Source organism: Neodiprion virginianus, chromosome 5 (assembly GCF_021901495.1).
Source record: "Neodiprion virginianus isolate iyNeoVirg1 chromosome 5, iyNeoVirg1.1, whole genome shotgun sequence".
NCBI classification, from domain to species: domain Eukaryota; kingdom Metazoa; phylum Arthropoda; class Insecta; order Hymenoptera; family Diprionidae; genus Neodiprion; species Neodiprion virginianus.
This window is the reverse complement of record NC_060881.1, coordinates 13,954,140-13,969,104: the sequence shown is the minus strand read 5'-3', so window position 1 is coordinate 13,969,104 and position 14,965 is coordinate 13,954,140. Positions and strand designations below refer to the sequence as shown.

The following is a 14,965-nucleotide window of genomic DNA, read 5'->3' as shown; positions in this document are numbered from 1 at the left end:
ACCGGTTCAAATTTTTGGTCAGTAAAAGATGTCTTGCCGACAATCCCCCCTTCCAACGGCCACAACATGCCCTTTGTGAAAATGACTCTCGCCAAATTTGCGCAATCAAAGTTTACAGGCCCCGCTTCTCAATATTTAATAGGCATTAACTGTAATGACGTCGAGGACCTCATAACTGCCCTCAGCCGAGCATACCGCCCGGATATCCCCATACGGCAGTTATCTGCTCAATGAGATAGAATTACACAACAACCATATGAGCGCATCATAGATTACTCGTGCAGAATAAGAGCAATATCAAAGGAAATAAGCACAGCGATCATAGCCAAGCACCCACCAGACTTAGCAACGCTTCTACTGGATGATCCAGAGAAGGATACCAATAGATCGTTTATTAGAGGGCTTCGGCCAGAATTGGAGTGGAGAATCGCTACTATCTGACCATGACCGACCTTCAAAACTGCCGTCACCATCGCCGAAGGTGAAGAAGCCGAGCTAATTAACCGTCGGATGCAATTCTCTGCACAATATTTTACCCCTGCTACACCCATGTGCCTGCCGTTACCCCCCCCCCCCCCCATGCTGCTCCTCTGTCTCAGGTGCCCGCCGCGGCCTCCTTCACCCCCCCCCCCCCCCCCCCGATGTCATTGCCCACACCTGGTTACGCTCATCAACCAGCGCCTCGTACCGAGCCCAGACCTTACGCCCAAGCGCTCGATCCGAACACCTGTTCTGCTGGCCGCGTAAATGCTCTGCCCAGCAGTCGTCAATTTTGTAACCTCCAGGGTCACTCCATCACGGAATGTCACCGTCTGCAAAGTAAAAGATATTGTACCATATGTCGCAGAATGGGCCACTTCCACAGAATGCAACATAAACCAAGAACTACACTGCGACAATTGTAATCGCAGAGGCCACACAGTAGACTGATTTAGATCCTCTCCGCTTAATAATCAAGGCAATGCAGGCTCAAATAAACATTTAAACGGGAACATCGCCCGCGGGAAGAACGCGCCCGCGAACGATGCAAACAACTAGCGTTCCGATCTTTAAGTCATATCCTCATAACAGCTTCAGCTGACCCTCCACTGATTTCGATCGACACCCCCGAGCTAATAAAAATATCTACATTTATTATTGACACCGGTGCAGACGTCAACTTGGTCAAAGAAAGTTCCGTTAGGCCCCTCGAACGACGAACGTTTGACGCTGACTAGTATAACAGACAAAAAGATGCAAACTATCGCAAAAACTGAAATGCGTTTTAATAATAAATCCGACACCTTTCACTTGGTCCCTGACTCGTTTCCGATTTCGCACGAGGGTATCTTAGGTCAGCCCTTCTTACGAAAAGAGAAAGCAACTATTTCTTTTAACTCAAACTCGGTGATGATTGGATCCTTATTGCCAATCCACTTTAATAAATTCGATGAACCCTCGTCCGCATCCGAAAAAACGCGCGTAATTACAATACAGGCCCGTACCGTGTAAACCATCCCACTAATAGTTGCGAACCTAGACACTAAAGTAGGTTATCTTAAACGCATCGACTTAGGCAACAAAGTTCTATGTGGTGAAGAGTTAGTTGAAATCCAGAACGGCATCGCTTACTCGTACGCGTTCAATTGTAACGAATCTGCCGTAGAGATAAGACTCCCAACAGTAACCCTAGACGACTTCGACGAGCCACTGAGTACAGTCATGCCCAACGTTAAGCCCACTGCACCGAGTAACCACCACAGCGATGCCTGCGCTAAAACCCTCGTTTCGCACACAGGCCCTCTCCTCAGCAACTCATTAATTCTTTCTGCCGCCAAGCGTACATCGCGACCGACTAATAATCCCCCCTCCTGCCCCATCCAGTCCACTGACCTAGCGCAACTGCAATCCGATCCTCCTATCGCTGACGATAGTACACCCTGTTCCGGTGCCGCAACAGTGCTCTTGACTGACAGTAGGTCAGAAAGATTGGACGTCCTAAAGAGCAGCTTACATCCTGATCATTTGAATGACACCGAAAAACAATCGATATTTAATTTCGTAGGAGAATTTAACCATCTCTTTCATCTCCCAGGTGACAAATCAGGCCACACCAATTTATCTCATCACACTATCCCCACGACGGTCTATACGCCTGTTCATACCAAACAATACCGTTTTCCCCAGATTTACAAAGACGAAATCGAATTCCAAGTTGATAAACTACTCAAGCAAAATCTTAATAAACATTCCTCATCTCCGTATAATTCCCCGGTGTGGATCGTTTCAAAAAAACCGGATAGTGCCGGCAATAAACGATGGCGTATGGTAATCGACTACAGAAAACTTAACAAAAAAACAGTCGGCGACGCATACCCCATGCCCGATATGACGGAAATCCTTGACCAGCTTGGTTCAGCTAAATACTTTTCCACATTCGACCTTGCTTCCGGGTTCCACCAAATTCCCATGCATCCCGATCACAGCACGAAAACTGCATTTTTGACACCAAGAGGCCGTTATGAATTCTCCCGTATGCCCTTCGAACTAAAGAACGCCCCCGCCACGTTTTAAAGGCTCATGGACCAAGTCCTCCTAGGCCTACAAGGCAACGAGATGTTGGTATATTTAGATGACATAGTTATTTACGCTCGAAACTTGCAAGAACATGAAATTAAATTTCAGAAATTAATGAAGCGACTAACCGCTGCTGGTTTAACTCTACAGCCAGACAAGTGCGAATTCTTGCGAAAGGAAGTCGATTACCCCGGACACCTCATAACTGAGTCAGGAGTAAAACCTGACCCTGGTAAATTAATAGCTGTAAAAGAGTATCCTGTCCCCAAAAGTCTGAAAAATGTTAGACAGTTCCTTGACCCTTTAGGTTACTACCGAAGATTTGTTCCAAATTTTGGAAAAATTGCTAAATGCCTTGACAATTTAACGAAGAAGGATACCCCTTTCATCTGGACGTCCGAACACCAGTCTGCTTTCGAAACCTTACGCCATTGTTTATGCAAAGAATCAATTCTACAACACCCGGACTTCAACAAACCATTTGCGCTCACTACAGACGCGTCAAAATTCGCGATAGGTGCAGTTCTCAGTCAAGATAAAAACGGTGCCGACCTACCGGTAGCATACGCATCCCGAGCCCTCAAGCCCGCTGAATGAAACTACTCGGTACCTGATAAAGAATTCTTAGCCGCCTACTGGAGTATGAATCACTTCCGCCCCTAGATCTATGGTCAGAAGTTCACTTTAATAACAGACCACGAGCCACTCAAATGGGTAAAAAGCGTCACGAAGCCTAATTCCCGTTTATGACGATGGAGCTTAGAACTATCAGAGTACGACTTCGATACGAAATACAAGTCCGAAAAATCTAATACCAACGCTGATGCTCTGTCCAGGAACGCACCGCCCGACACCGCTCAAATTCTTCCTATAGATGCAAAACGCCCCCGTCCAACGACTGAGGCCTCTAGCGATAAACCAAAAAATCGCACAAACAAGACTCATCAGTACCCCAGACGCCCTCGACAGACCACAGACGAGTCCACCAACCCAGCTCCGCTGAAGCACCCTAAAATCTCACAACCCTGTAAGATGATATACTCCTCTGATTCCTCTGATTCTTCTGATCTCTCCGACGATGAGTTCAGCGATAAAGAAACTCCGTTGCTCCTCAAACTCCCTCTCGTTGCCCCGGCACCAATCCAAGTACATCGCCAACCTGAACGCCATCGCGAAACAAATTCTTCAACAAATCCTGGGCCTCATAAAAGACCGTACCTGAGCTACTTTTCAGATTCTTCCCTCAGCTCGGATGACTTAGAGACCCCAGAAACTGGATCACGAACCGATGACTTGTGTCCAGCCACCGATTTACCGGGCCCTTCTTATAGCGATTTCCTCATAGAAAGCGAAACTTTTCCTCTCATGCGTAAAAGATGTATCAAAGAAATAAAAGCTGACCTTTTCCAGCAAAAGGATAACTTGGTTCATTGCACATCGGCTGACTGCCAAATGTCAAAAGGAATCGCTTCAGAACTGGCAGAACGTAAATTCATAAACCGCGAACAACTAAGAGAATTCGATCTGACTGTGACTGACGTTATTTCTGTGGTACATGGAAACCGAAAAATCTATAACCTAGTTACGAAGCCCAAATACAGTGACAAACCTTTGCCCCACGTTTTTTTTGACACCTTGGTTAACTTTAGGAAAACCTTGCAAGAAGGTGGCGTAACATCCGTCTCGATGCCATTGATAGGTTGCGGACTCGACAAATTAGAATGGAGCGTGGTACGCAGAATGATCCATTATGTTTTTAAAAATTCGAAAATAAGTATCACCCTTTGCCGCCTCGACCCTGCGCTTCCTGCCACTGCGCGCCCCTGCATTACACCCCCACCCGTTCATACTAACCCCCCTGACCCTGTCCCTTCCACATCTGGATTACGTCCACCGCTATCTGCGAAAGAAATCGGAACGTCTGACTAAACCTGCAGCACCTCGTCCGATTCCATCTCCGCCCCCATCCACTGACGTCATTATGCCCCCCCCCCCCCTGTCGGGCCTCCGCGTTGCGCTAGGAGATACCCCCCGCTACTTCCAGGCCGACGAACCCTTCCTTACACTCTTGTTCTCCTCCCCCCTCACCTTTCCCGCCCACCTCTGATAACGACGACAGTTCCGACTTGCTCACAGACACCGAATACTGTACGTGCACTCAACAATTCGACTCCCATACGGAAATTACTGACCATAACCATGACAGTGCTCTTAACACTAACGATGATCAAATTAATGACCCTCACGGTTTCGCATATTTTATTGACAACTTGGACGACATACCAGTATCAGACAAAGTCAAAGATACCAATGATGGACTTTTGATGCTCAAAACCAACTATGCGCACTTCATATCGACAGACTGCGCTTGGATTAAGGGTTTACCAGCCCAACTTGCCGACGAGAATATCGTTGACCCAAAAATAGTAATGAGGCCTCGTCCGCGAAAATTTGATATCATTGAATCTAAGCACAATAGTCGACGTATTTTCACCCTAGTATTGAAAACATAGAGCTCAGATAAAAGCAACCCATACGACATCTTCAAGCTATTGTCCAAACTCAAAACGGCTTCAGCCGATTCAAACCTAAAGTCTCTTGCCCTCCCGATAACCGATGATAGTTTAGACGCTCTCGATCCCTGCGTTTTCCATAAACTTCTATCCTATATTTTCGCAGACTTCGAAATTCAAATCATGCTTTGTTGAAACACGTACTGTCATCCCAGACGAATGTTTACGAAAAGAAATAATCAGAGAATGCCACGAATTGTTAGTCGGCGGTCATTAAGGTGTCACTAAAATATATAACCGCATTAGACAAAAGCATTTTTGGCCACGTATAAAAGAACAAATCCAAGATTCCATAAGAACTGCGAGAGTTGCCAAAGAAAAAAATTGGTCAGAGTAAAAACCAAATTGCGAATAATGATAACGGACACGCCTGCCGATGCATTCGTCAAAGTGGCATTAGATATTGTTGGACCTCTACCCCTTACTAAATCGAACAACAAATATCTCTTAACGATACAATGCGATTCGACAAAATTCCTGGACGTCATTCCTTTACCTGGTGCCACCGCCAAAACTATAGGCGCAACATTCGCAAAAGAAAACATTACATGTTATGGTGCTTCTCGAGCAATACTTACAGACCAAGGACAGAATTTTATGAGCACAGTCATCAAACAACTTCGTAAACTTTTCAGAATTAAGCAAATACGAACCACAGCTTACCGCCCATAGTCTAACGGATCGCTAGAACGCAGTCACCTTGTTCCCACTGAACACATCAAACACTACACGGATGCTGGTAACGACTGGGACGATTACATCCGCTTTGCAATTTTTTGTTATAACACCGCGAAGCACGAAAGTACTAACTTCACCTCCCACCAACTAATTTTTGGCTCTCAAGCCGCACTCCCAACAGATGCGAATCCTGCCAGCGCGTATACTCGTTCCTACGATTCCTTCCTTCTAGACTCAATCGCTAATCTATCCAGCATACGAAAACACGCCGCGTCCAACCTACAACAAGCAAAGCATCGTTCCAAGACGTATTACAACCGTAATGTCAACAGCCAAAATTTCGAAGCAGGTCAAAAGGTCTGTCTACTGAATGAAACCCGATCCAAATTCGACGACCACTATAAAGGAGTGTATACGATTAAACGTATAATTGACAATATTAACGCTGAAATTTGGATTACCCCCCGAAAAACTAAAATCGTCCATTTCAATGAATTGAAATTGGCACACCTAACCGACTAATTGACCTGGACCGACGCTTGAACGAATACGAACTTGACCTGTCCAGCTTAGTAGACGCTATCCCCTTCGCCCAAAAAGGTATCGTCCGCCCTAAAATTCTATCACCAGAACAAATTATTCCCAGCCTTAAACATATCCCTCACCCGCGTCGTACAAAACCCCAAACTCCTACGCGCCATGCCATCCATCACCCGCACCTAGAAATAATACCATTTCCCGATGACCTGCCTCCTCGCTCTTCGTCGCTGCTCCGTACCTAATCGGAAATTGAAATGACGGAACTAGGCATCCCTAAACTGCGTAAATTGCTCCCCGAGCAAAGCCTTAACGATAGCTCCGAACCCCTCGAAGTCTGGCGCTAAGCTCTCCGCTATTAGCAATCATATTCTTTCATTGCCCTATTCTGCCCGTGATAATCTGCAGCCATAATATAATCATCAGCATGTTGCATAAGTTTCGTTTATAACATACACAATATCTATCATATATACCACCACATTTATATGATGTCATCCGGAGAAACTTTGTTCAAATGTATACTAACCCACTTAAACGCGCACTAACATCTAGACGCTATATTTTAAGACTCTCTCTTGTAATATTCTGTAAGTGAGTCAGTACGATAAAATGTCATTTGAAAATTTCTTTTAATCAAATGTATACTAACCCACTTAAACGCGCACTAATATCTAGGCGCTAGATTTTAAGACTTTTCTTTGTAATATTCTGTAAGTGAGTCAGTACGTTTAATGGCATTCCACTTCCTTCTGAACATCCTATTTCGTACCCTCATCGAACGTTCTTCTCCAAGGGGGGGCATGTTACGTCCTCCAGACTTCTTATTCCTTTCCCACACTCTTAGTTACCTTACGCTCTGTGGTCTACTCTTATCGTCCGCGAGTCAGCAGATTCTTCTGAAACTCGCGGCTAGCTTGCCTTTTACATCCCGCTCGACTAAGCAGATCCATTCTAGCGCTCAAGCAAGACACCTATCCCTCTAAACCAAGACCATACCTTTTTCCCTCGACTGACTCCGTTGCATTGACTACTAATAAACAATCATATACTTTGAATCGTTCACCTTCCCTTAATACCGATCCCTTTCTATTCCATTCACTTTCTGCATTGGGAGTAGTTGCACGCGAGTGCATAGTCGACGTGAACGGACCCTATAATAGCCAAATAACACCTTGGCTGGGCGTGGACTAAGCCCCGATTACCGCTTATCGGAGCCTACGCATTCTACCCCGTAACACCTGGCTCCGTCGTTAATTTTTCCAAATCACCAGTTTTTTAAATTTATATCTCCAACAATGAATCTTCTCGTAACTAATGATACTGCACATCTGCAAATCATTTATTAGACGGCTTTGACCGTCTTGCATGGCTTCCCATACGAAGCGTAAGATTCCAACATGTAAACATTCATCTACATACATTCTCACATCGGGTGCTCAAGAGACGAAAACTCTCTATTCATACATACCAAGCACAAGAAAACAAATTTGAACTCACTGGTGATGAGAGGAATTAACGACAACAGAGTCAGGGCGGCTAGGTGGTCTAGTGGAGGAAGGCTTCGGTCAAGCATCTCTAGATCTCAGGTTCGATTCCTGGCTCCGTCGATAATTTTTCGATACCACCAGTTTTTCAAACTTATATCTGCAACAATTGGTATCGTCCATAGACGGCGATATGGTTTATAACGTTAACCGTAGTGAACAAAAATAAAAATGAAAATAACGAAATAATAATATTCAGAATTTATCGGTTCTGCTCCCAAACAATGGTTCCTACCGCTCAAACGTCCCAAGTACGCGGCTTCAATCTATTCTCTACTAACTCCCTTTAGAAATGGACTCTAATTTTACAATACTTTTCTTATATCGAACCAAGCTCTGTCCTTGAAATTCCTCTCTCAACTCGTGAAGCTAAATTCGAGAATGAACTCTGGACGAGTAACACTTCGTACAATATGACGCATCTCGGCGCTTTGCCGGACAACTGGTACCCGCTCTTCGTGTACCTCCAGTTTTGTACTCTTCCAGGGCTGTGGTCAGGTTATCTTGTTGACGTCATTTCCCTATTCGTGTGTCCTGTTATTGGTCATCGTCCTGGTATGCGTTGGTCAACGTCCGTCGTCTTTGTTTATTATTTTTGGTTTATGTAGGTCAATGTCAGAGTTGATGGTGGTCTCGATAAGCTGTCCGTTATAGTTGTTGTCGTGATTTGAGCATGCCACGGGCATTGTTGATATTATGCGTTCTTGAACAGCTGTCCGTTACAATGTATTCACATAATATAGTTACATAGACTTATTTCTATGTAAATAAAACAAATATGTATTGAACCTAACAAAAAATAACTTCAAATGTACTTTAACATTGCACATTAGATACATACATAATGTACATATTACAGTTTGATCAGAGATAAAATGTATAATATGTATATAATGTACACTTGGGGACAATGAATCTGAGACGGCTAATTTTATACATTAGACAGTTATGTTGGCAACACAGTAAAACCTACAGCACCATAGTCGGCCGAGCGTGAAACAAACTCAATCTCAATAAACATAAAATAACCCATGACCGTCGAATCTAACCTTAGAATACCGCGGGGATAGTGACTTATTGGATTGACACGTAATTTTCGACGAAAATTAGCCGTCTAAGATTCATTGTCTCCAAGTGTACCTACATTCTATGCATGTTTCGGACGTAAAAAGTCTGTAATTCCAGTTTGTTTGTGACCGATTTTTGTTCGATAGTAAGAACTTCGTACAGCATTGTGAATACGAGACATCATACTCTTCATTACATCATCATCAAAGTTAATTTGAACACACATCGAACGTTTCAGCAGCCTTCACAGCTTCAGAGGCACTAAGAGTCGAATAAGTCTCCTCCGGTTCGTCATCATCACCGTCGTTATGGTTGTTGGCGTCGTTGGCGATGATATTTTGCACAATGTTTTCATCCAACGGTTCTTCGCTTGTGGCGACAGCATCGTCAATACACGCATATTGTTCAAAGTCCTCGTTTGTTATGGGTAGCTGATTATCAATAGCCCTTGTCCAAACGTTCAGCGGTACGTCGTCTTCTTCGCCAACGTTATCTGCGTCTGAGTTTATAGTACAGTCTTGAATTCTGCGGATAAACCCAGCGTGTTTATAACTGTCGAAAATGGTCGTTTGCGTGAGTTTGATCCAGGCATCGTGCTTCCTTAGAATACCAGTACTCAGTACTGCTGGTTTCACCGCCGTCAAGACATTGGATAATTTTCAGGATAAGGTTTTTACGAAAGTGTGATTTCAAGGCTCGAATAATCTCTTGATCCTTCTGTTCTTCTTGTGTTGATGATAACAACCGATCTGTCACCACTTTTATCTCTATCCCATATGTATCTGGTCTCTTTGAAGCCTTGAACAGGTTGTTTTCAAAACATAATGTTAAGTTTGTGGGAAAAAATTCACATGACCTACAATTGGTCTTTGATTCTGGAAAGGATAGGATCCCTATGGGCAAACGATCAAATGTGGTATATAAAATATCATGCAAAGACTGTAATCAAGTCTATATTCGACAGACTGATCGCCATCTCGATACCAGACTTAAAGAACACCAGCGTAATATTCATGAGAATGATGACCTACACATGGCACTAACAAAACATGTGATCAACAGTGATCATTCCTTGATTTATGATAATGTAAAGATCCTCGGTGAAGAAGCTAAATACTGTAAATGCCTATTAGAGATGTGAAACATTATAGGGCATTCAAATTCTGACAACCTTAGACAAGATGTTGAATACCTGAGTAATGTCTACAAACTCGTTACTGACCACATTTCACACATTGTCTAGCTCTAATAATAAGTTGTACATATTTTGAGTTTCCCACTGTGCTATTGTTTCTATTTCATGCTATCCCCGTTTGCCTTCTCTCAGGGTTACCGGTAATTTGCTCAAGAGTTGTTGGTTTCTATTTACGTTCAACAGTTTACCGAATTATTTTTGATCTGGAGAACTGGGAGATGAGGATCCCAATTCACAATGATTGTCGGCACCTTCATTAACTTTATGACCTTTGCTTTCCGGAATATCTCACCATTAATTTATTCAATAAGTGTAAATAATTTTATGTAATCTACATTGTTTGTCGATTGAAGCAGCTGTCAATGGTCTTCGATCACCTAATCCGAAGAACCATCTCTCTCTTTCTTGAATTTTATGATTCCTGACTGGTGTTTTATACTCTGATCTTAAATAAGGTAAACTTTCCCTTAATTGTTTATGTGACAGCCGTAAGGCGTCACGTGAGCGAAACGTCAAAGTCGCATGTATGAGTGTATCGATGGGTGATGCGCGAGGTGAAATTTAGTCAGTAGGATTTTGGCCCACGAGGCTTGTATACCTGGAAACACCGAGCGTTAATAAATCGCGATATAGCAAACAGACTATTTTATTGCCCCTTATTGCATGACTCCTCAGTGGTGACGAGGATGGGATGAATACATAAATTAAGAAAAGTATGTTGAGAAATGATGAGGACATAAATTGGGCGGAAATTAACGAACTTGTGTATAGTGGCCGAACGGGTTGGATTCAAGATTTACATAAAACCGAGTTATCGAGTATATGTGACAAGTTTAAAGTTGAAATCAGTGCGAACGCGACAATTGACACTATTCGAAAGATATTTCGAAAATTCGTGAAAGAGACAGGGCCATTTCTTGAGATACTAACTAAAATAGAATTAGGTGTGCCGGAAATTCGAATCGGCGGATCGCACGCGATGGCAGCCATGTGGGTCGGTCAGATCGAACAGTTTAAAAAAGGTGAAAATCGGGAAGCTTTCGTGCAACAGCTCGAAGCTTTCATAATGCTAAATGATATACCAGAGAAAAAAAAGCCACGATTCTGTTGACGAGACTTTCAACAGTGGTTTTCGCCGAATTACCGGGAATCACAGGTTCAGCCGAGCCTTCGACGCTCACATGTACGGTGCTGAAAGAAAAACTCTCTGCCGACTTTAGCCCGAAACCAAACGAGCACCTTCAACGATACACATTCCGAGAACGTAAACAAAAGTCCGACGAGTCTATACAAGACTATGTACTAGCTCTACGAACAATAGCGCAGAAATGCCAGTTCGTAGTGACGAAAATTAACACGCAAGTAAAGGACCAACTTATTTCGGGTGTTCAAAAGAAGCGAGTGAGATATGAATTATTAGAGGAGTCGTCTTCCACGCTAGAAGATCTCATCAAATTAGCAAAAACAGTTGAGTCAGCTAATGAAAAATCCGGGGGTTTTCAAACAACATCAGCGTCGAAAGAAGTATCAACCGCGCAGGAGAAAGCAGACATGCATATCGTGAAATACACGCAAAATCGAGGCGCGGGGCGAGGATACGCAGGCGCACCGCAAAGACGCGGAGCACCATCCGAAGGGCAATGGAATTAGCGGGGAAGCAACAATAAATCATCGAGACCACCGGAAACAAATTCAGGAACGGCTTGTCACTGTTGCGTCGGGAAAAATCACATGAAATCCGAGTGTTACTTACGGAGTAAATATTGTAGCAAATGCGGCACACAAGGTCATATTTATAAAATGTGTAACAAAAAGAGATTAAAACAGCATTCTTGGCGCGCTCAAAATTACGTAGACAGAGAAATAGCTGAGGGAGTAAACAAAAATGAAGTATTTGATAACGACTGTTTTGAAAGCGATTTTTTTCCAGTATGAGCCATAAATACTTCCGAAGTTGTTACCGGTGAGTCAGTAAACAGAAAAGTATTAGAGGTTATGGTGGAGCCTCAGTTTTAAACGATTACAATAAACAATTCACCACTGAAAATGGAAATAGATTCGGGCGCCAGACCGGCAGTAATCTCTAAGCAGTGTTATGAAAATTTTTTCTCACACGCACCGTTGATAACTTCTAAAGTAACACTGCGAACGTACAACAAGCTTCTTATACCATCTTTAGGATATTTAAAGATAACAGCAGAGAGAAACGGTATTAAGAATAATTTAATATCACACGTAGTAAAAGAGGGAGGTCCACCCCTTCTAGGTCGCAACTGGTTGCAGGCCTTTGGGTTGTGGCCAATTCGTTTCCAAAACAATATGCACGCGGTCGTTACTAGCAAGCTAGATAGCTCGAAGCAAACTGTAAAGGTAAAAAACACCGTAGAAACGGAAAAATTGAAACGCGAATTCCCTAAGATTTTTGAAGCCGGCATAGGCACGTTTACAAAAGGAGAATTAATATTAACACTTAAAGAAGAAGCTCGTCTCAAATTCCTGCAACCCAGAAAAATACCATGGGCGTTACGCGAGAAGGTCGCGCGTAAATTGTCAAGATTAGAAGCTTTGAAAATAATTTTTCCAGTAGAATACAGTGACTGGGGCTCACCGGTGGTGCTTGTGCTGAAGAGCGACGGCTCGGTTCGACTCTGTGGTGACTTCAAGGTCACTCTAAATAAATACTTAGAAATTGATCATTATCCTTTACCGAAAGTTGAAGAAGTTTTGGAAACTCTAAGAAGGGGTGAATTATTCACAAAGCTCGATCCATCAGAAGCTTACCAACAGTTGCCGTTAGCAAAAGATTCAAAAAAACTTGTGGTAATAAGTACGCACCTCGGATTGTTCCAGTACAATAGATACCCTATGGGGTATCAACCGGCCCGGGATCATTTCAGAGGATAATGGCAACATTATTATTAGGTTTTCATTAATGACATTTTGATAGCGTCTGTTGATTTGGAGACTCATTTACTGAGATTGAAAGAAGTAATGAAACGTTTAAGTGAAGCTGGATTGCGTTTAAAATTTGAAAAATGGACTTTCTTACAACCGGAAGTGCGTTATCTCGAGTTCAAAATAAATCGCGAAGGAATATGAGCGCTGCAGGACAAAGTATTGAGTGTAAAAAATGCACCAGCTCCCAAAGACGTTTCAGAGTTACGTAGTTTTTTGGCATCTATAAATTATTATAGCCGATTCATAGAAAACATGGCTCAAAAATTGCGACCATTGTACGCAAGTTTAGAAAAAGGGAAATTCGAGTGGACGGATGAATGCACCAAAGTTTTTGAAGCAATAAAAAAAGAATTGTCACCAGAAAAAGTTCTAGTTCATTTTGACCCGGAGAAAACAATAGTACTCACATGTGATGCTTCGCCCTATGGCATTAGCGCGGTACTCGCGCATCGGGATCAGGATGACGCAGATCACCCAGTTTGTTTTGCAAGCCGTTCTCTTGACGCCACAGAAAGAAATTACTCACAAATAGACAAAGAAGGCCTGGCCATTATCTTCGGAGTTCGTAAATTCTATGAGTATTTATACGGAAGTGAATTCATCTTGCAAACAGACTCGGCGGCTCTGATACGAATTTTCAGTCATACAAAATCTATACCTGAAATAGCAGCAGCACGCTTACAGCGATGGGCAATTTTTTTAGCCCCTTTTCGTTACACAGTTAAGCACATTCGAGGGACGTCGAACTATGCGGACTGGCTAAGTCGTTTACCTTTGTCAGATACGGATGATCACGCGAAAAAATTCCCAGTGTTACAAGATATAGCATACGCATATCTGAACGAAATGAAAAAATTTGATTTTACTTCTCTAATTCGGAAAGACGTCCAACAAGCAACGCGAGAAGATCGAATTTTATGTAAAGTCATGAGGCATTGCATGGATGGATGGTCAGAGAAAGAAAATGATGATACTGATCTAGAAATTTTTTGGAACAGGCGAGATGCCCTAACAATCGAAAATAACTGTCTCTAATGGGGCCATTACGTGATTATCCCAGAAAAACTGCAGCCATTAGTATTAAGAGAACTACATCACAGTCACTTTGGCAGTACACGTGTGAAAGCTTTGGCACGTTCGTTTGTGTGGTGGTCAGGGATAGATAAGGAAATTGACGAGATAACAACTAAATGTAGACCATATTTGGAAACCCACCAAAAATCACACTGACCCCATGGGCGTGCCCAACGATTCCTTGGCATCGGATACACGCCGATCTTCTAAGGCCATTATTTGGTCGAATGGTTCTAGTGCAGCTGTCATACAGTTTTTTTGTGCAGTTTACATACATTTATTAGTTAGAATAGATATTTGGAATGTTACTCTCCAATGTACAGTGGATAATTATTCTCAATATTGTGATATCCATTGATCTCATCTTCTTAACTGTTGAATTTCTATGTTCTTGGTGTTTAAATGAATAATTGTTTTCTTCTGAGGATGGCCCCTACTCGGGTCAAAACGTTTACATAACACACTTACTAACTGCTCACCAATATTTACCACTTCATCATCAACGAGGTCAAGAATTTTAATTCTTCAATCTCTTGATCCATTGATTGCAATACCGAAGTCGTCTTGGGAGGCAGAAACACCAGGTTTACGCTTTTTAGGTCAGCAATATTGGGATGTGCAGGACAGTTGTCAACTAAGAGCATCCAGGTCTTACGATTGCTCTTATAATCCACTGGCAAGTGCCGTTCATTTTTAAAACATCTGGGATATTGAGATTTCCCGATTGCGAGAGGTTTTGTTTTAACTGAGCCACTCACGTTGGCTGCCACCATCACACA

The 14,965-nt window shown here is 42.9% G+C and overlaps 2 protein-coding genes across 3 annotated transcripts in view; one reads left to right on the top strand and one right to left on the bottom strand.

The window, feature by feature from the left end:
* Positions 1–14,965, bottom strand: part of LOC124305499 (sodium/calcium exchanger 1) — a 1,112,430-nt gene that overhangs the window by 58,440 nt on the left and 1,039,025 nt on the right. The window lies entirely within an intron of this gene.
* Positions 12,201–13,058, top strand: LOC124305558 (uncharacterized protein K02A2.6-like). Its single transcript, XM_046765134.1, has one exon. It carries the CDS (start codon positions 12,201–12,203, stop codon positions 13,056–13,058), a length of 858 nt encoding a protein of 285 aa, XP_046621090.1.

Excerpts from the sequence above, each read along its gene's own strand:
- LOC124305558 (XM_046765134.1), top strand. The coding sequence starts at position 12,201 with ATGGAAATAGATTCGGGCGCCAGACCGGCAGTAATCTCTAAGCAGTGT.